The sequence below is a fragment of the Cucurbita maxima genome, unplaced genomic scaffold, assembly GCF_002738345.1.
Source record: "Cucurbita maxima cultivar Rimu unplaced genomic scaffold, Cmax_1.0 Cma_Scf00029, whole genome shotgun sequence".
Lineage (NCBI taxonomy): Eukaryota > Viridiplantae > Streptophyta > Magnoliopsida > Cucurbitales > Cucurbitaceae > Cucurbita > Cucurbita maxima.
The window spans coordinates 2,510,499-2,527,898 of NW_019272045.1; the positions used below are offsets into that span (position 1 = coordinate 2,510,499).

At 36.5% G+C, this 17,400-nt stretch overlaps 4 protein-coding genes and 2 long non-coding RNA genes across 8 annotated transcripts; 2 read left to right on the forward strand and 4 right to left on the reverse strand.

The window, feature by feature from the left end:
* Nucleotides 1-977: 977 nt before the first annotated feature.
* On the reverse strand, nt 978-4,429 carry LOC111465709. Of its 3 annotated transcripts, none has more exons than XR_002714229.1 (6): nt 4,108-4,429; nt 2,721-2,935; nt 2,517-2,607; nt 2,164-2,230; nt 1,787-2,078; nt 978-1,097 (listed from the first exon to the last, which is right to left on the reverse strand). XR_002714229.1 is itself a non-coding variant. In XM_023110221.1 (5 exons), exons 1-5 carry the CDS (start codon nt 4,164-4,166, stop codon nt 2,025-2,027), a joined length of 486 nt encoding a protein of 161 aa, XP_022965989.1. In that variant the 5' UTR covers nt 4,167-4,429; the 3' UTR covers nt 1,478-2,024. The 3 variants fall into 3 exon arrangements, 1 of the variants encoding a protein (XP_022965989.1); XR_002714228.1 differs by having other exon boundaries at nt 978-1,100; XM_023110221.1 differs by lacking the exon at nt 978-1,097 and having other exon boundaries at nt 1,478-2,078.
* A 1,067-nt stretch (nt 4,430-5,496) lies between these two features.
* Nucleotides 5,497-7,568, forward strand: LOC111465623 (SPX domain-containing protein 1-like). The gene is made up of 3 exons (XM_023110101.1): nt 5,497-5,984; nt 6,445-6,571; nt 6,945-7,568. Exons 1-3 carry the CDS (start codon nt 5,685-5,687, stop codon nt 7,385-7,387), a joined length of 870 nt encoding a protein of 289 aa, XP_022965869.1. The 5' UTR covers nt 5,497-5,684; the 3' UTR covers nt 7,388-7,568.
* On the reverse strand, nt 6,604-7,043 carry LOC111465752. The gene is made up of 3 exons (XR_002714267.1): nt 6,935-7,043; nt 6,789-6,857; nt 6,604-6,703 (listed from the first exon to the last, which is right to left on the reverse strand). It is a non-coding gene; the product is annotated as an uncharacterized LOC111465752 (long non-coding RNA).
* A 65-nt stretch (nt 7,569-7,633) lies between the features above and the next one.
* Nucleotides 7,634-9,855, reverse strand: LOC111465756. The gene is made up of 3 exons (XR_002714273.1): nt 9,501-9,855; nt 8,619-8,676; nt 7,634-8,118 (listed from the first exon to the last, which is right to left on the reverse strand). It is a non-coding gene; the product is annotated as an uncharacterized LOC111465756 (long non-coding RNA).
* A 972-nt stretch (nt 9,856-10,827) lies between these two features.
* LOC111465718 lies at nt 10,828-13,802 on the reverse strand. Its single transcript, XM_023110231.1, has 5 exons — nt 13,624-13,802; nt 13,442-13,539; nt 12,250-12,325; nt 11,692-11,788; nt 10,828-11,108 (listed from the first exon to the last, which is right to left on the reverse strand). The coding sequence occupies exons 1-5, from the start codon at nt 13,688-13,690 to the stop codon at nt 11,030-11,032; spliced, it is 417 nt and encodes a 138-aa protein (XP_022965999.1). The 5' UTR covers nt 13,691-13,802; the 3' UTR covers nt 10,828-11,029.
* Nucleotides 13,803-14,327: 525 nt separating this feature from the next.
* On the forward strand, nt 14,328-17,237 carry LOC111465663. Its single transcript, XM_023110164.1, has 9 exons — nt 14,328-14,435; nt 14,636-14,766; nt 14,860-14,935; nt 15,359-15,441; nt 16,028-16,066; nt 16,257-16,327; nt 16,398-16,512; nt 16,792-16,897; nt 17,050-17,237. The coding sequence occupies exons 1-8, from the start codon at nt 14,390-14,392 to the stop codon at nt 16,864-16,866; spliced, it is 636 nt and encodes a 211-aa protein (XP_022965932.1). The 5' UTR covers nt 14,328-14,389; the 3' UTR covers nt 16,867-16,897; nt 17,050-17,237.
* The last annotated feature ends 163 nt before the right edge of the window (nt 17,238-17,400 follow it).

Genomic DNA, 17,400 nt, shown 5'->3' on the forward strand with positions numbered 1-17,400 from the left:
TGCTTCAACAATGTCTCATCTCTTTAAATGGCCTCCAAAAGTCAAAGAAGGACGGACAGCTTTCTTTTCATAATTTTCATTGAATATAGATGAAGGGATAAAGTTCATTACCCGTAGTCAAACTTTGAACGACGAACTTTTCGAGTTAGAGTTCATGTGATCTTTAAATAAATAGTCGGAAATTGAAATCTTTTTCCGTACACCATTTAAGTAGTTTTTCACCTTTATAAAACCTAGCTACAAGTACTACGAGTACTATGAGTACTTTAACTTAACTGATCTCATAAGATAAGTTATTGACCCTAAACACTGAAAATTTTACCAGGAGTTATCTCTATGCAATAGTCGGAAATTGAAATCTTTTTCCGTACATCATCTAAGTAGTTTTTCACCTTTATAAAACCTAGCTACAAATACTATGAGCGCTTCAACTCATCTCATAAGATAAGTTATTGACCCTAAACACTGAAAATTTTACCGGAAGTTAGTCAGAAATTGAAATCTTTTTCCGTATGTCATCTAAGTAGTTTTTCACCTTTATAAAACCTAGCTACTGAGTACTATGAGTACTTCAACTGGTCTCATAAGATAAGTTATTCACCCTAAACACTGAAAATTTTACTAGAAGTTATCTCTATGCAATAGTCGGAAATTGAAATCTTTTTCCGTACATCATCTAAGTAGTTTTTCACCTTTATAAAACCTAGCTACAAATACTATGAGTGCTTCAACTCATCTCATAAGATAAGTTATTGACCCTAAACACTGAAAATTTTACCGGAAGTTAGTCAGAAATTGAAATCTTTTTCCGTATGTCATCTAAGTAGTTTTTCACCTTTATAAAACCTACCTACTGAGTACTATGAGTACTTCAACTGGTCTCATAAGATAAGTTATTCACCCTAAACACTGAAAATTTTACTAGGAGTTATCTCTATGCAAGCCACTATCATATTTTGAATCTGACCACTGCAACGTACAAACTCATAAGGAATACCATTATACTTCTATGCATAGAGATTATATAACAACTATAGAAAATGAAAATTTTACCGGGAGCTATCTCCATGCAGGCCACTATCATATTTTGAATCTGACTGCTGCAATATACAAACTCGTGATGAGTACCATTATCTAAACGGCCTGAAATCCTCTATATTTCTTTTTAAAAGATATATTCCTATATATATGAACCATTGAAAAAGAAAACAAAGATCATTTTCTCTCTCATTGTGACTCATAAAGTACATAATTTGAGTGATAACATTTATGGCACCAAAAATGATTCCACTTCCTCCTGCCTACATTCTATATTATCAGAAAAGGAGATAAGATTTCTGATCTAAAGAGGTAGGGTCCATATCCTAACCACAGTGAGTATTCTCAGCTGAAAATGAGTTTCAAAAGCATCTTTGCATCTTCAACCATAAACCCTTCAAAATTTATAGTCTTTTAATGCCACAACCACCAGACAAAAGGACAATGGGGACTTGACTTTGTCTATTATTTGTTCTCTACCATCCAACACAAAGTTGACAGCAATATCACCACAAAATCAAGCTCAGTATTATCAGAATTCAAAGCAAGAAAGTTTGTGGGTTAGAGATTAATATCTATTCTTATACATCAATTACAACAAGTCAATCATCAACATTGTATTAAACACACTACAAAGTTGATGCTTCTGCATATTTTAAAATACTGTCATGTGTAGAAGAAACAACGAAGAAAGCTCGATATGTATGTATGAAGTATATATATTAGCTGATGGTCGGAGGAGGCTCACCGTTTAGCTCGCCGATCATTCAGAAGAACTTGGATTTCAGTTTATTCCACACTTGGCTTCTCCCCAAGAGATCTTCAATGTACCAATAGAGAAAAGGTTAGCCAACCAGGTGGTGTCATTTTGTATGTTAATACCGAATTGATCCCAAGTTAAGGCAGTGGCCGTTTAATTACACTCTGAAAAAGTCACAAACATGGTGTATGTACAAGGTGATGGTGTTTTATTTCCATTGATTGGCTCAATAATACAGCCCTTCTTCTTCCCATTCTTCTATCAGAAAGTCTACCATTTCCTGTCAATTGTATCATGATTACATATTCAAAGCAGAGGATTTGAATGTGTACTCAACTAAAGAAAACAGTAAAGAGCAGCCTTACAGATAAAGGTATGGGCCGAGGAAAAGGTTTTTTGTTTTCCAGCAAGAGGTCTTTGGTCATATACCAACTGCAAACAGAAACCAAGCAATATGGTTGGGGCAAAAATTTTCAATGACTCAAAATTTGGAAATTTGACTCTCCAAAATGCGTGTGCTCTTCAACTCAAAACTTCTACTTGATTTGTAATGACCCAACATTTCGAACGACTAGCAAATACAATGAGAAAATATTCAGTTAATTACTAGGAATATCGGCCAGAGACAGATTTCATTTGTATTATAAGCATGTGGACATATTTAACAGCGAGGTTGATGCCGTGAACGAGTATGTAGCTGTGTCAAAATTAGACTCACCTTAATCCTGTAAAATGATTTTTTTTGGTTCGTTTCGTAGGCTCATAATTTCCGATCCATTGAAGCCTGGTCTGAGTCCAAAGAATCAAACCTGCAATTTGCATATAACTAATGATACTAAAGCTATATGAAGAATGCAAGTGCAAACAAAGGAACACCCTTTTTGCTTTCCAGCAAGCAGTGAAAAATAAGATCTGAGTTTACCATGATTTACAAAGTCAGAATGATTGCTCAGATCGTCAGTGCCACCTCCATGTTTAGGGTTATGATTTATTATGCTGATAAATGAGCTCTGTCGAGATTGAAGCGTAATCAACTCATCGAGATCACACGTGCTTGTGCTCCAAAAATCTTCTGACATGCTTGGCATCCTAGAATTCAGATTATTCCCGGTGATAGCAGGTGCACATTTGGTGCTCCTACAAAAAGAAACACTTCCTTTGTTAGAATCATATTGAAAACTGCGGTTAGGATAATTCCAGAACAGACAACAACACAACAGTTGAATTAATGATAAATGCAAATGCATGAACATCATGATACTGCCATTTCTAATTGCGTCCATCATACTTTTAAGTCGAGAGAGGAATTCAATAACACGGTCAAACTTTGGGACCTCAATGAAGTTTGAAATAAACCGACTATGCAGATCACTGTCTGAAATATAACTTCGAAAAATGAACCCTCAATGTCATTGACTCAGTTAATGACAACGAAACATGAAACATTGTAACAGAGAGGTGAACTACTTTAGTGAATTGAAGAAAGATAAATGATCAATCACTTGATAAATCAATGATATACGACACGTGTTAGCTTGCTACTAATTTAAAGAGCATACATTTGTGAGCAAGAGTCGATTTGAATGATGAGTTCAATTATGATCCACTCAATATAAGAGCTTTGAGCTCCTTGCATAGTCCATCTTCTTCAACGAGGTCACGAAATTGCCAAGACGAAGAAATATCCTGATGTATTTTTGCTTGGATTATCATGGATTCTGTTTCCTATAATATCCCAAATTTTCACTTAAACTTGTCCATTTCTGACATAATTCGGTCAATGCTTCGTCGTGAAAGAATTTATTAGTAAGGGAAAAAATTAACCTAATTAAAAATATGCCTACCACAATGTGTAAATGTTCAATCCATGGAAGACAAATGAAGCTATCTTCATCTCCTTCTTCAGAGCTGAAGACTTGCTACTAAGAACCAACTGGTATTTGTTTCACTAAAAAAATTCCTTAATTGCAGATTAAGATCAATGAAATCTCTCCCAAAGCTCCTAACTATTCATAAGAGAAGCCGAAAATATTTGTAGAACAAATTCATCCATCAGTTAAAAACAGTCATCCAAAATATAACCTCTGAAATAACAATGACAATCATAAGACCAATATATCACGAATCCATGAAACTTCATCTATTTTCCAAGCAACAGGTCCAACCAGACGAACAAATTTAATCAACAGCAAACAATCCGGAGCAACGCTTAAGTTTCTAATCCGCATGCTTCGAATCAAAGAATTCCAAAAACCAGAGAGAAATTGATAACAGAAATGGGGCGATCGACACAGAGCAAGAGAACTTACCCCAAACAAGAGAGAAATCGATCGATCCAAACAGAGATCCAGCTCTCTGGCGTCACCATACTCGGCAAAAAATCAAACTACAAACATCAAAACATCGAAATATGCCGAAATCGAAACCGAAATCGAAAAATCGAAATCGAAATCCCTAATACCGGATAGAAAGGGATAAACAAGGTATGAATGGATAGGATATTGTTGCGATTGCGACTTCCATTGAAACTTTACGGAATCCCGCGGAACTCCGTAATTTTATACCGTTAATAGCAGTTAACATAAACAAACCGCAACCGCGCGTTCATCTTTTCTTCTTCTTCCTTCTTTATTTATTTACTTATTTACTTATTTTTCCTCTGGATATAAACTATTTATTTGTTGAATATTTGCAAACTAACCCCCATACTTTCATAGTATTACCTATTGAACCCACTGTCTTTAAATTTGTAATATTATAATAACTTGTTTTTTTTTTTTTATTATTATTTATCCATACTATTAATAACTAAAAATTCATAAATTCAAATATAAAATATTTACGAAACATATCACTCTAACTCGTTACAAATGTTAAATATTTTTAATTTTTCTTTAAAAGGGTTGGATTGTAACTTTACTTTCGAGATGGTTAGGTTGACCCGACAATAAAAAGGTCAACTCACAAATCAAACAGAATTTTCAATTTTTTTTTAAATTCTAACTGAACTAGATCCAAACTGAAAATACAATCTAACCCAAGTGAAATTGTCAGGCTTTTTTTTTTTTAATTATTTTGATTTTTTAAACATTCAACCAAATCTAAATTAAAAAAAAAAAAAAAAAAAAAAAAAAAAAAAAAAAAAAAAANAAAAAAAAAAAAAAAAAAAAAAAAAAAAAAAAAAAAAAAAAAAAAACTAATCCAACTCAACATTTACAGTTCCGGTTGGTCTGATTATCGAGTCTGAACACCTCTATCAATTAAGTTGTCCTCTCGTAACCTTTTTATTTTGAAATCTTTGATGCTCACTAGGCCCCGTTAAGACTTATCTATACTAAGGGTTAGTTGACATCCAATCAACGAGACAAAATCTTGATCTACGCACCTAACGTAATTAGAAGAGGAAAACAATCAAAACGTTCGAAAACTTGATAGAGGATAACACATTTATATATATATATATATATTTTCTTTTATTACACATTTAATTTATATCTTAAAACTTCAATTTATCCATTTAAAGCTTAATTTTTAGAATTTCCAAAAAAAAGGCTTTAGAGAATATTATTTAAATATAGCCAACCAATCACAAGCCACCATGTAATAAATAAACAGAAAATAAATTATTAAAAAAATAATAAATCCTCAACCATCGCTTTGAGGGAATAAAACGCTAAAGATGCTGAAAGAAGATTAAAGGGATATTCGCAGATTAATTCTTCGAATATTCTTCGCCTACCGTTATATTCCCTCGATTCTCCTTTCTTTTTCCAACTGCTTCGACCTCACAATCGCCATTCCCACCACCACAAATTCCATTTCCAATTCCAATTTCTCTCTCGTTTCCCTTTCCGTTTCTGTTTCTCCGGCGCCGGAATCCGTGGTTATGAAGTTCGGCAAGAGTCTGAGCAACCAGATCGAAGAAACTTTGCCGGAGTGGCGGGACAAGTTTCTGTCATACAAGGAGTTGAAGAAGCGGCTCAAGCTTGTGGAGCCAAAAGGCGGTGACCGGCCGAGCAAGCGACCGAGAATCGATGCTGCCGTCGGGAGTTGTGCTGCGGATGGAGAGAAGGATGATTTTTCGTCGAGCGAGGAGATGAATTTCATTAAGCTGTTGGAGGATGAGCTTGAGAAATTTAATAGTTTTTTTGTGGAGAAGGAGGAAGAGTACATCATTAGATTGAAGGTATTTTTTTCTTCTCTGCTTTTACTCTTTAGTTCCTCATTGTCTTGGAGAGAGCTGAGATCTGTGTTTTGTTCTGCTGCCGTGAATTTCATTAGTCTTGCAATTAATGAAGTAGATACGATTCAATTCTGGACTTCGACCTAGCCGAATGATCACCAGAAAATCCAATTCTTAGATGTCTACGGATCAATTTAGGCATTTAATCCTGTGGTTCTTGAAACAAGATGTTCTGTAATTGTTTAATGTTCATTCATGTCGTTTGTGCCAATCTGTAGAACTAGTTGATGATTCACATTCATTCCAGATTGCAGGTAGAGAAAAACCTCATGATTGAGAAATTTGCACCAAAATAGTTTGATTAAATTGTTAAATTCATCTCTAGAAACTACACCCAATCAAACAATACAGGTCTCCAAGCTGATAACCAAATTGCTTCCACTTTCCTTTTTGAATAATTCAGGAGCTACAGGACAGGGTAGGAAAAGCAATGGATTCCAATGAAGAGATGATTAAAATTCGCAAGGAAATTGTGGACTTCCATGGAGAAATGGTTCTACTGGAGAATTATAGTGCCCTTAACTTTACAGGTATGCATTTTTTCCCTTTGCTTTTCCTTTACCCTTTCTCTACTTTTATGCATTGATTGGTGCACTTGGCATGGTTGAATGTATTGACACCCTTTTGTGGTCAAGTCTGGTATATGACATCTTTTCCTCCATCTTTCATTATGATGAAAATTCTTCAGTATTGATGAACTTTATGCTTTTTTATGTTCTTACGGCACATAATGATTTCTTTACTTACTTGGGATCTTGAAATTGTGGCCACATGCCGCTGAATCAATTCCTTGTGCGTAGAATATGCTTCAGTTGCCTATGAAAAAGATGAACACTCTGTAAGATTGAAGTAATTCGTTATTGCTCAAATCATCTAAGCGACAACTTGCATACCTTTTTATAGGGCTTGTGAAGATTCTAAAGAAGTATGACAAAAGGACTGGCGCGCTCATCCGCTTGCCCTACAGTCAGAAAGTTCTGCAACAGCCTTTCTTTACGACCGACTTGCTATACACGCTCGTAAAGCAGTGCGAGCTGATGTTGGATCTCCTCTTCCCTTTGAATGAGCAGCCTTCTTCTGGTTCGAATGGAGTCGATGAAGTCGGTGCTCCTATGAAGGCTGCCACCACCAACATTGATGATCTGCTCAAGGCAACCAAGGAACTTTCAGAGATAGAGTATATGGAGTCGCTTTATATGAAAAGCACTGTATCTGCATTACGGGCTTTGAAGGAAATCCGAAGCAGGAGCTCGACCGTTAGTGTCTTCTCATTGCCACCGTTGCAAATGAACGGATTAGAAGATACATGGAAGAACGTTCCAGTGCTGGAAGAAGTAGCTAAGTAGAATGGTTCCAGGTATCACCAACTACAAGGAAGTTCCCTTATAGCTTTGTATGTCTTCCTTTGATGTTCGTGTGAAGTACTTTCGATGCTAACCATAACACGTAAAACTGATATATAAAGTTCAAATGATGCACAATCTTATAAAGGAATGGTAAATCTAATGTTCACAAGATCTTTAGAAACTTTTTTCTTCCGACAAATGATGAAAGTAACACTTAATTTGATGATAAAGAGATTCAGAGTGACCGAGAAATGTTTGTAATGAATAGAATCAAAGAAGGGAAACGAATGCATCAAAACATTACACATAGAAGTCTTCGTGTTTCTTGTTCTCAGTTTCTGAAAAACTGATACCTGTTCTTGTTTCTAGTCTCTCGTTTAAAAAAAAAAGCGTGAAAATCTTAAAACAACTAAAATATCTATTTTTTTTTTCTTCAAAATATAAATAAAAGTATTATTTTATCATTTTATTACTTCTAAAATGCATAATAAATATAACACTAAAATTTTGTATATTTCTTTTACTAAAAAAGAGAAACGAGCGATAGAAAACGAGAAACAAAAACAAAAACATTACCAAATGGGTCCAAAATTAATGCTCCAAAAAACATACTAGACTAGGAAAAGGGAAAGGGATGAATTCCATTGAGTAGGAGTGAACTTTAAATTCCTAATACTCACACGGTCATGTTGTCGAAACGAATCCATAATGATCCAATGAAACAGCTGATCCTTGAGTTGCATAGTAAAGGTAAAAGCATATCAAAGTCAATATAAGAAAGAATTCAGTTTCTTATAAAACACTAGAATATGAAAAGGGACGAATTCCATTAAATAGAAGGGAACTTTCAATTCATAATACTTACAAGGTCATGTTATCGAAAAAAATCCATAATGATCTAACGAAACGGCTGATCCTCGAGTTGCATAGTAAAGGTAAAAGCATATCAAAGCCAATATAAGAAAGAACTCAATTTCTTGTAAAATACTAGACTATGAAAATGGATGAACTCCAATGAGTAGAAGAGAGCTTTAAATTCCTAATACTCACAAGGTCATGTTATCAAAACAAATCCATAATGATCCAACGAAACAATTGATCCTTGAGCTGCATAGTAAAGGTAAAAGCATATCAGAGCCAATATAAGAAAAAACTCAGTTTTCTATAAAATACTAGACTATGAAAAGGGATGAACTCCATTGAGTAGAAACTTTGAGTTCCTAATACTCACATGGTCATGTTATCGAAAACGAATCCATAATGATCCAATGAAATAGTTGATCCTTGAGCTGCATAGAACCTCACTATTCAGTAATTTCAACATTTTCAGCAACCCCATCTCGTAACATCATTTGAACTTAGCAATCCGCCAAGCATTTTCAACCGGTCAATGCTTGGCTCTAAAGTGGTAGACTTTACCAACAAGGTGTACCTTGGTCATCGTTTACATGCATCAATTTCCCACTCTGAGTGACATTATGATATCCATTGCATTTGAGGATCAAGCCTTTCTTCATTGTACAGATCCGACATCATAACTAGTACTTACAAAATCAGAGGTTCTAGAGAAAAATTGATATACCAAACAGAAAAACAGCTACCCTTTGAATCTAAAACCACAAATTTCAATTCTCAGTGGATTACTTTTTGAAGGATGAACATGTAAGAGAAGACCACTTATTAGTCAAACAATTGGTGGGCACTATGCAATGTTCAATGTTCAATGTTCATCATCAGAAAAAACAGCTACCTTTTGAATCTAAAACCACAAATTTCAATTCTCAATGGATTACTTTTTTCCTTTTATGTGTGGGGGAGCAAAGAAGGATGAACATGTAAGAGCATACCACTTATTAGTCAAACAATTGGTGGGCACTATGCAATGTTCAATGTTCATCATCAGAAAGGAGTATAAATTTGGAAGCGACAGCCATATTGAGAGGGAATGAAGAAGGGAGAATATGTACAATTATACCAATTTATAATAGAATTTCATCGAACATTCGGTGGGCAATATGCAAAGTTCGATATTCGTCACACGAAACGAGCAGAATTTTGGAAAGTGACAGCCACATTGAGGGGAAATGAAGACGGATGAAGAAGTAAAATATACCATTTCATAGAGGAATTTCATCAAACAGTTGGTGGGCATTACGCAATGTCCAATATCCGCAACGCAAGAAAGTATGGAATTTGAAAACGACCACCGCAATGCGGCCGTTGAATACTTCTCTCAATAATTCATCCCAAATCCTAACTAGGCCGCGTAAACAGAGCCCAATTTTGGTGGAACAGAAATCTCGGGGCAGTGTTTCATGATCCATAATACAAGTAGGTAATCCCAAAGAAAATCATTCACAAATTGGCAATTGGAAGAAGCTAAGAACTTCAAAAATGGAGAAGGAACTTACAGAAATAACAACGCTCAAGTAGTGAGAGAAGAAGTGGACGCTGATCTGATAAGGAGATTGTAAGAAATAAGTACCCATGGCAGAGGATTATTAGGAGTGTAACCCTAATTTAGTAGGAGATGAAGAATACTATCTCTATTGGTACGAAGCTTTTTGCGGATCTATTGGTAGGAGGCATTTTAGGGAAGCTTCTCCGTCACCCGTCATCACCATAGTAGGTCACTGTCCTACCATCGAAAGTTGATAGGGCAGAAATTTGAATGATGCGTCGCCGGCACGATGGTCGTGCGATCCGTCGAGTTATCATGAATCATCAGAGCAACGGGCAGAACTAGCGTCGACCTTTTATCTAATAAATGCATCCCTTCAAGAAGTCGGAGTTTGTTGCACGTATTAGCTCTAGAATTACTACGGTTATCCGAGTAGCAAATACCATCAAACAAACTATAACTAATTTAATGAGTCATTCACAGTTTCACAGTCTGAATTAGTTCATACTTACACATGCATGACTTAATCTTTGAGACAAGCATATGACTACTGGCAGGATCAACCAGGTAGCATTCCAACACAAACGTTGCAAACCACATGCCACCACATTTCACCATCTCCCCCTGGAGTGTGAGAGGGGCAACAATGGTGGCAATGCAGGAGAAAGCGTCATTCCTTCATGCTTCGTTTAGCAATACATAGGCAACACGTTAGAGTCGTGATTCCCAACATGATATCTATCAGAACTATGAAAGTGTAGTCAAAGGCGACTAAAGTGTCAAGTTTAAGAGTATTTTTAAAATTTAAAGGTATTTTTATTAATTTAACGATGACACCGAGAAAATAGAAAAACTATAGTATAAACATCGTCATTCATTTCACCACTACTTTTTTTTCGTTCAACAATGAGAACGAAGATTCAAATGAACAGTTTATTTTATCGAGGTTATAATATTTAATTAGTTGAGTTATGTTTAGATTAACATTTCACGACTATTCAGAAAAAATAGGCAATTTTCATCATTAAAAAACCAAAAATCGTGTAAAAATCATTCATTACGATCAACGATCTCAAATTATGCAACAAAACAATATAGAAAAAGAAGAACATTCATAATTTTGAAATACAGACTTAGAAATAATGTGACCCATTATACAAAATTACTGAAACTAATAGGCTTTTTCATCTTAAAATACTCAAATTTGTGGTGCAGCTGAAAGAACTGGTGAGTTTGATGAACTAACTATCAGCTGTACTCATGAATCCACCCACAAAACCTGCTCCATTACAGCCCCCACATAGGATGTCCCTTTTGCCTCTGCAATGTTCATCACGGTAGCCTCAGTATTGTTAATTCTTTCAAGGAATTCTATATGAAATCTCGAAAGGAACAGTGGTCGTGATTATGCATACTTGACTAGACTCGTGGATAATAGATGCAGTCGTTTTGACCCACATGACATGAGCTTGATCTTTTTAGCTTTGGGTTACAGTAGTCTAGTTTGTGAGCCAAACGCCCCTTGAGTAGATGACTCATCAAGGTCATTGAAACCGGACTTTAATCCCCGTAACATAAGTTCGACTTTTTTTGGCTCTGAGTTACAGTAAGCTAAACGTCCTCTAAGTAGATGACTCATTGAGTCATCATAATCGGACTTTAACCCACATAACATAAGTTTGACCTTTCTAGCTCTGAATTATAATACTCTAGTTCGTGAGCTAAACGCCCTCTAAGTAGATGACTCATTGAATCATCAAAATCAGACTTCAACCGAGAAAAGAAAGTTTGAAAATCATTAACTCAAACCTATTGTCGAGCCCCACTCGGTGGCGTAATATAGAAAATATTGATGCCTCAGTTTAAGTACATGTTAAAAGCAGGGAGAGCATTTTGTGCATACCTGCACAACCAGCATAAGCCACCAGCTTTAAACCGCCCATTGAAGTGATCCTCTGAATTAACTCCTGTTCCTTGACACTGAGCACATTGGACAGCACCTGAAAATTGAGGCTAAAAAATCAGTAAACTCAAACTATCTATGAAACGAGGAACCTCGAGCTGATCCAAGAACATTGGAGACACGGCCCCAAGAAACGAACGTGTAGACGAAAACAGTGCAAACAATGGTGCGTGAAAAGGGAGAGGTGATCATCTGTGCTGGGCTCTTGGAAGTCCACAGCTTCCACTTCTGAGTGGCATTGGACTGAGGTTGTCCTTCTCATCGTGGGGAATTCCTCTATCTCATCACTTGCCTTATGTCGGACAGTTCATCTATGATAACCCCGAAACGGCATCTCAATTGTGCCCCGAATGCAAAAAGAATTAAGATCGAAGGTAATCAGTTGATCTTTAGCTCTATTTCCTACCATATTTGGTTTTTTATAAGTATAAACATAGTCAAAGTAACACAGCTGATATGACAGTGGAAGTCTCAACTTTCTATAAGGATTTCACTTACCATTTCCATCGCAGTCTGTGCAAACTATGCTCTTGTATTTTGTGGTTGGTTTATTACTATCTGCACCATCTGAAGCCTGCCAAAGCAAGATTATAACACATTCAAACAAACTGAAAAAGAAGAGTTCTTCCTTTGTTTCAAAGTATCATGAAATTCATTAGAGGTATAATCAGCTCAGTTCGATTAGTGTTAGGCCAAAATCGACGACATTACCAACTTATCGAAAAAATGAAACCAACAACCATTACCTTCAAATCCATTAAACCAAACATAGCACAAGCTACTGCTAACAGATATTGTTCGCTTTGGCCCGTTACGTATCACCGTTAGCCTCACGGTTTTAAAACGCACTACTAAGGAGAGGTTTCCACACCCTTATAAGAAATGTTTCGTTTCTCTCTCCAACCAATGTAGGATCTCACAATCCATCCCCATTGGGGGCGCAACGTCCTCGCTTGCACACCGTCTGGTGACTGGCTCTAATACCATTTGTAACAGCCCAAGCTCACCGCTAGCAGATATTGTTCGTTTTGGCTCGTTACGTATCGTTGTCCGCCTCACGGTTTTAAAACGCGTCTACTGGGAAGAGGTTTCCACACCCTTATAAGAAATGTTTCGTTTCTCTCTCCAACCAATGTGGGATTTCACAATTCATCTCCTTCGGGAGACCAGTGTCCTCGCTGACACATGGTCCAGTAACGGACTCAAATACCATTTGTAATAGCCCAAGCCCACCGCTAACAGATATTGTCCGCTATGACCCGTTACATATCGCCGTCAGCCTCACGGTTTTAAAACATGTCTACTAGGGAGAGGTTTCCACACCTTTATAAGAAATGTTTCATTCCCCTCTCTAACCAATAGTTAAGACATTGTAACTTCGACCAAAAACTTAGATAATCAAATCTCTACGATGAAAAAACGATAAAATTAACTCGATTCAGACAGTTCGATTTGCAAACCTTATTTCAAACTCAATTAATTCTCATCTACCTAGCTAATGGTTGTTCAAAAATGCCCTTCCATTCCTACGTTAAGAAGTTCCTAATTAAATCCTTCATCTAGGACATAGAGTTACAGACTATCCCATGATTTCCAGTGCTACAATTTGTACATAAATCAGCCATAACCAATCAAGTTCATTGCACAAGAACGAAGAGAAGTTAACAAGAAATGTCCAGAGAAACCATACCTTGACCTCAACGGACAAAAGCTTCCTGGGGTTTGTTCTTTGAAACGCTTCATTGATCCGAAAAGCCTTCTGGGGCACTGAGTTGCCAACAAAAACCCCTACAAAATGCGAAAAGAAATGGCTATGAACATATCTTGAAAGGGAATTAATAGAAACAAAAGCAGGATTAGAGAAGAACATACCAGGGTTGGGCTTGGTTGAGGCATTAAAGGAGAAAATGGGTGTGGAAGAACATATAGAATATGCCATTCAAATGGGGTTTTGAAATTCTTGGGATTTGTTGGTGAGGAGTGAAATTCAGAAAGTTTTGTGATGAGCTTTGCGTTCTGTTTCTGCGGTGAGTGATCGTCTTGTTTGTGGTTTTAACTAGATAAGGCCCATTATCCCCTGCACCTTAATTACCTTATTGCCCTCCATTCAAAAAGTTTGAATTTTACTCAAAACTTTTTATCCTCACAAAATCCATCGAAGAATATTGGTCGAGACTCAGTTTTTCGTATTCGGGTTTGAGCTATAAAGTCTTATACACATAGCTACAGAATTTTGAGGGTCGGTAACTTGCTATTTATCGCATGGAGCAGATAGATATAGCGAAATTTGAATGAAGGATAAAAATTTAAATGTTTGTACAAATCTCGGGTTCAATTGAATGAAATTGAAGGTTCTAATTAAATATTGATACATCAGGTTCCGTAAAGTTATGGGAGAGAGGACGAACCCGATCCCAAAATTTTTACTTATTAATCATCAATCCTACATTATTATCACAAAGGTTTCAATTTTTTTTTTTTTACAAAAGTAAATTATATTGTCACTTGTTAGGGGACTCGGGGGCATTTATGTAAATTCACGTTCTGCATGAGGTAACACTTCACTTCCACTCATTTCTCGTCCTCTTAAAAACCGCAAATTTGATTTGTCTTCAGAGAAAGAAGCGAATTCAGGATCATGGGCTGCAATCTCTTGTCTTCTTCTCGATTTTTCTCTTGTCCAAGTGAGTTTTGTAATTTCTCAGCCCAGATTTATTGTGAAATTCATGCTTTGTTCTTCAGTTTTTTTCTTTTTAAGGGAGATGGGTTTTCCTTTTGCCTTTACAAATTCTGATATTTGGTTCCTTAGTCTAAATTTAAAATCTGCAGCGATGGGGTTGATTTTTGTTCTAAAAGTTTCTGCATTAATGGTGTGTTTGATCAGTTAAGGAAGTGGATGGTTCTCTAAGGAATTTGAGAAGCACATTTTATGGTGCCGATAAAGTGTATGGCAAAAGTCCTCTGAGAAGAAACATAAAAGGCAATGGTGGTAGCTTGTCTGTTGTGGCCTCAGTGGTTTTCTTCCTCACCCTTCTTCATTTACTTTCAATGTCTATTGTGGCCTTTTCTTTAAGAAGGAAAAAGAAAGCTAACTCTTGGGTTTCACAGTTTGGAAGGAGGGTCAAGGGCAGCCGAGAGACTGTAATACCTGATCCAGATTACAGAATTCCGATAGTATTACTTGGTGGGTACTAAGAATTCTTTGCCTGTAAGTCTTGGCTACACTTTTTTTCGAAGTTCAGACGTTTAGAGAGCAAAACCATTGTTGAAAATTGGAGTTTCTGGTTATTCCTCATATGTCATGCAAAATCCAGGTTAAAAGAAGGCCACCTTAGCAAGTAAACATACATATAGTTTCAAAATCACTACTCAAATATGATTGGACAACAATATATTTTCGAACTTAAGCTCACATGATTTACTATTGGATTCTACCAAAAACAATTTATATCAACGAGTATTTATCCTTTTTTTACTTGGATCTGATGTAGAACTATGTTTGCATCTCTAACAAACTAGCGTTTGAACCTACATTTTATAGTTCACTGTTATTTTTCTGAGAAATTTATCCTTCCCCTTCATCTAAAGCCCATCATAATTGTAACAGGTGCTGCTGGTGGGTTAGCTTATAATGAAAATTTGATAGCAGCTGTCCCTGTTGGTCTTCTTGGGCTACTGCTACTGGTTCAGGTAATAATAAAAAACAATAGATCTTCATGAAAGAAACTTTCACTAACAGGGTTTTAAGATGTATTAAGATGTATTGTGAGATCCCACATTGGTTGGAGAGGAGAACGAAGCATTCCTTTTGAGGGTGTGGAAACCTCTCCCTAGCAGACGCGCTTTAAAACCGTGAGGTTAACGACGATACGTAACGGGTCAAAGCGGACAATATTTGCTAGCGGTGGGATTGGGCTGTTATCAGAGCCAGACACCGAGCGTTGTGACAGCGAGGGCGTTGACCCCAAGGGGGGTGGATTGTGAGATCCCATATCGGTTAGAGAGGAGAACAAAGCATTCGAGGGTGTGGAAACCTCTCCCTTGCTAACGCATTTTAAAACCGTGAGGCTGACGACGATACGTAACGAGCCAAAGCAATATCTGCTAGCAGTGAGCTTGAGCTGTTACGTGTATCGAGAAGATGCCCTCAAATTTTACCTTGAGAAGAATATTTGGTGCAAGTTTTTCTGGACTATGCAAGTTTCTTTATAAGCTATTGAAGATGCATGTATGTTCTTCGAAGTACCAGTTGATGGTTTTTTCTTCGTTCTTCCAGGCTACTCGTGTAAGATTTGTCTTTGGCAATGACGCATTGGTATGTCCACTTAATTTTGCGAAATATTTCTTTATTGTTGTATCAAATATGGGATCTGGAAACATATTTCTTCGCTTTGCATTCGGTCACGGATTTTAAATTTTGTTTATGATCCTCTTGAGACCAATCTCTCTGCAAAAGTTCTTAGATTCAATATTGACAAAACCAGTTCTGTGTTCTGTGATTTTAGGAGGTAAAAATTGGAGATCAGCTTGAGGAGTCTGGAGAAAATGCGTTTGTGGGCGGAAAGAACCGTTGGAAGTAGGTGATTTTACACACCCGAATGAATCATGCATGTAAAATGAATTGAATCCATGCTATTTTATTGCAGATATTCAACTTTTGTGAATTGGGAATTATGGTGGCCAAGTTTCCCAATTCTGGTGTACTTTAAAGAGACTCAAACAAAGCCAGAAGGCCAAGTGCACTTCTTCCCAGTGATATTTGTAAGTTCTACTAGATGCAAATGAGGTGTTTGTTGAGGATTATTGGGAGTGAGTCCCACGTTGGTTAATTTAGTGGAAGATCATGGGTTTATAAATGGGTAATACTATCTCCATTGGTATGAGATCTTTTGGGAAAGTCCAAAGCAAAGCCATGAGAGCTTATGCTAAAAGTGGACAATATCATACAATTGTGGAGAGTCGTGATTTCTAACCGGGTTTTGTTATCTTCTTTAGAAGAATGGGAAGTTTTGTTAACTACAATTTTTCTTTAATGATCAGAATGGGAAGCAACTGTATGATGTCATGGTTGAAAGAGCTGGTCCTTCAAAAACCAGCGGACCAAAAGAATCATAAAGAACACCCTTTTTCCATCAAACATGATCAGGTAATACTAACCTGACACTTGAAAGGTTTATGATGAATGAGAACTTTGATACTTCAATCCTTTTGATCAGTCCGAACAAAGTAGAAACTTTAAAATTTACCTCAAATTTGCCTCTACCGAAATTTTCTTAGTTTACTCTCTTTTATTGTCAGTCACATCAGCATCATTTAAGTAAAGTTTACCGTGTAAATGAAGGAAGTATGTACCACCGGAGTACTAGAAACTTTCGAACGAGTATAGCTCAAGTTCTTGACATGAACCATTTGTATATAAGTATACTCATAAGATCTCTCTTATATTTGGATCTCTCTAGGGAATGGATTGGTGTACCTCTTATTAATTATAGTCTACATTAAGAGATACATTCATACTATTGAGGATTGAATATCTTTATTTGTAATTCTAACAAGTTTAATTGGGACTGCCCAATCTTAATACAAATGAAAACTGATTCAACCCACTTATGGCTCCTAAGCTAACTGATGAAAGGAAGAAGAATGGTC

Coding starts and splice junctions, on each gene's coding strand:
- LOC111465718 (XM_023110231.1), bottom strand. CDS start 13,690: ATGGCATATTCTATATGTTCTTCCACACCCATTTTCTCCTTTAATGCC. Junction 12,326..13,441: donor TTTTGTCCGTTGAGGTCAAG/GTATGGTTTCTC, acceptor TTGCTTTGGCAG/GCTTCAGATGGTGCAGATAG. Junction 11,109..11,691: donor GGCTTATGCTGGTTGTGCAG/GTATGCACAAAA, acceptor TGAACATTGCAG/AGGCAAAAGGGACATCCTAT.
- LOC111465663 (XM_023110164.1), top strand. CDS start 14,390: ATGGGCTGCAATCTCTTGTCTTCTTCTCGATTTTTCTCTTGTCCAA. Junction 15,442..16,027: donor GGCTACTGCTACTGGTTCAG/GTAATAATAAAA, acceptor TCGTTCTTCCAG/GCTACTCGTGTAAGATTTGT. Junction 16,328..16,397: donor GGCGGAAAGAACCGTTGGAA/GTAGGTGATTTT, acceptor ATTTTATTGCAG/ATATTCAACTTTTGTGAATT.
- LOC111465623 (XM_023110101.1), top strand. CDS start 5,685: ATGAAGTTCGGCAAGAGTCTGAGCAACCAGATCGAAGAAACTTTGCCG. Junction 5,985..6,444: donor AGTACATCATTAGATTGAAG/GTATTTTTTTCT, acceptor TGAATAATTCAG/GAGCTACAGGACAGGGTAGG. Junction 6,572..6,944: donor TAGTGCCCTTAACTTTACAG/GTATGCATTTTT, acceptor ACCTTTTTATAG/GGCTTGTGAAGATTCTAAAG.
- LOC111465709 (XM_023110221.1), bottom strand. CDS start 4,166: ATGGTGACGCCAGAGAGCTGGATCTCTGTTTGGATCGATCGATTTCTC. Junction 2,936..4,107: donor CGATTTCTCTCTTGTTTGGG/GTAAGTTCTCTT, acceptor TTCTTTTTGTAG/GAGCACCAAATGTGCACCTG. Junction 2,079..2,163: donor CTCGGCCCATACCTTTATCT/GTAAGGCTGCTC, acceptor TACAATTGACAG/GAAATGGTAGACTTTCTGAT.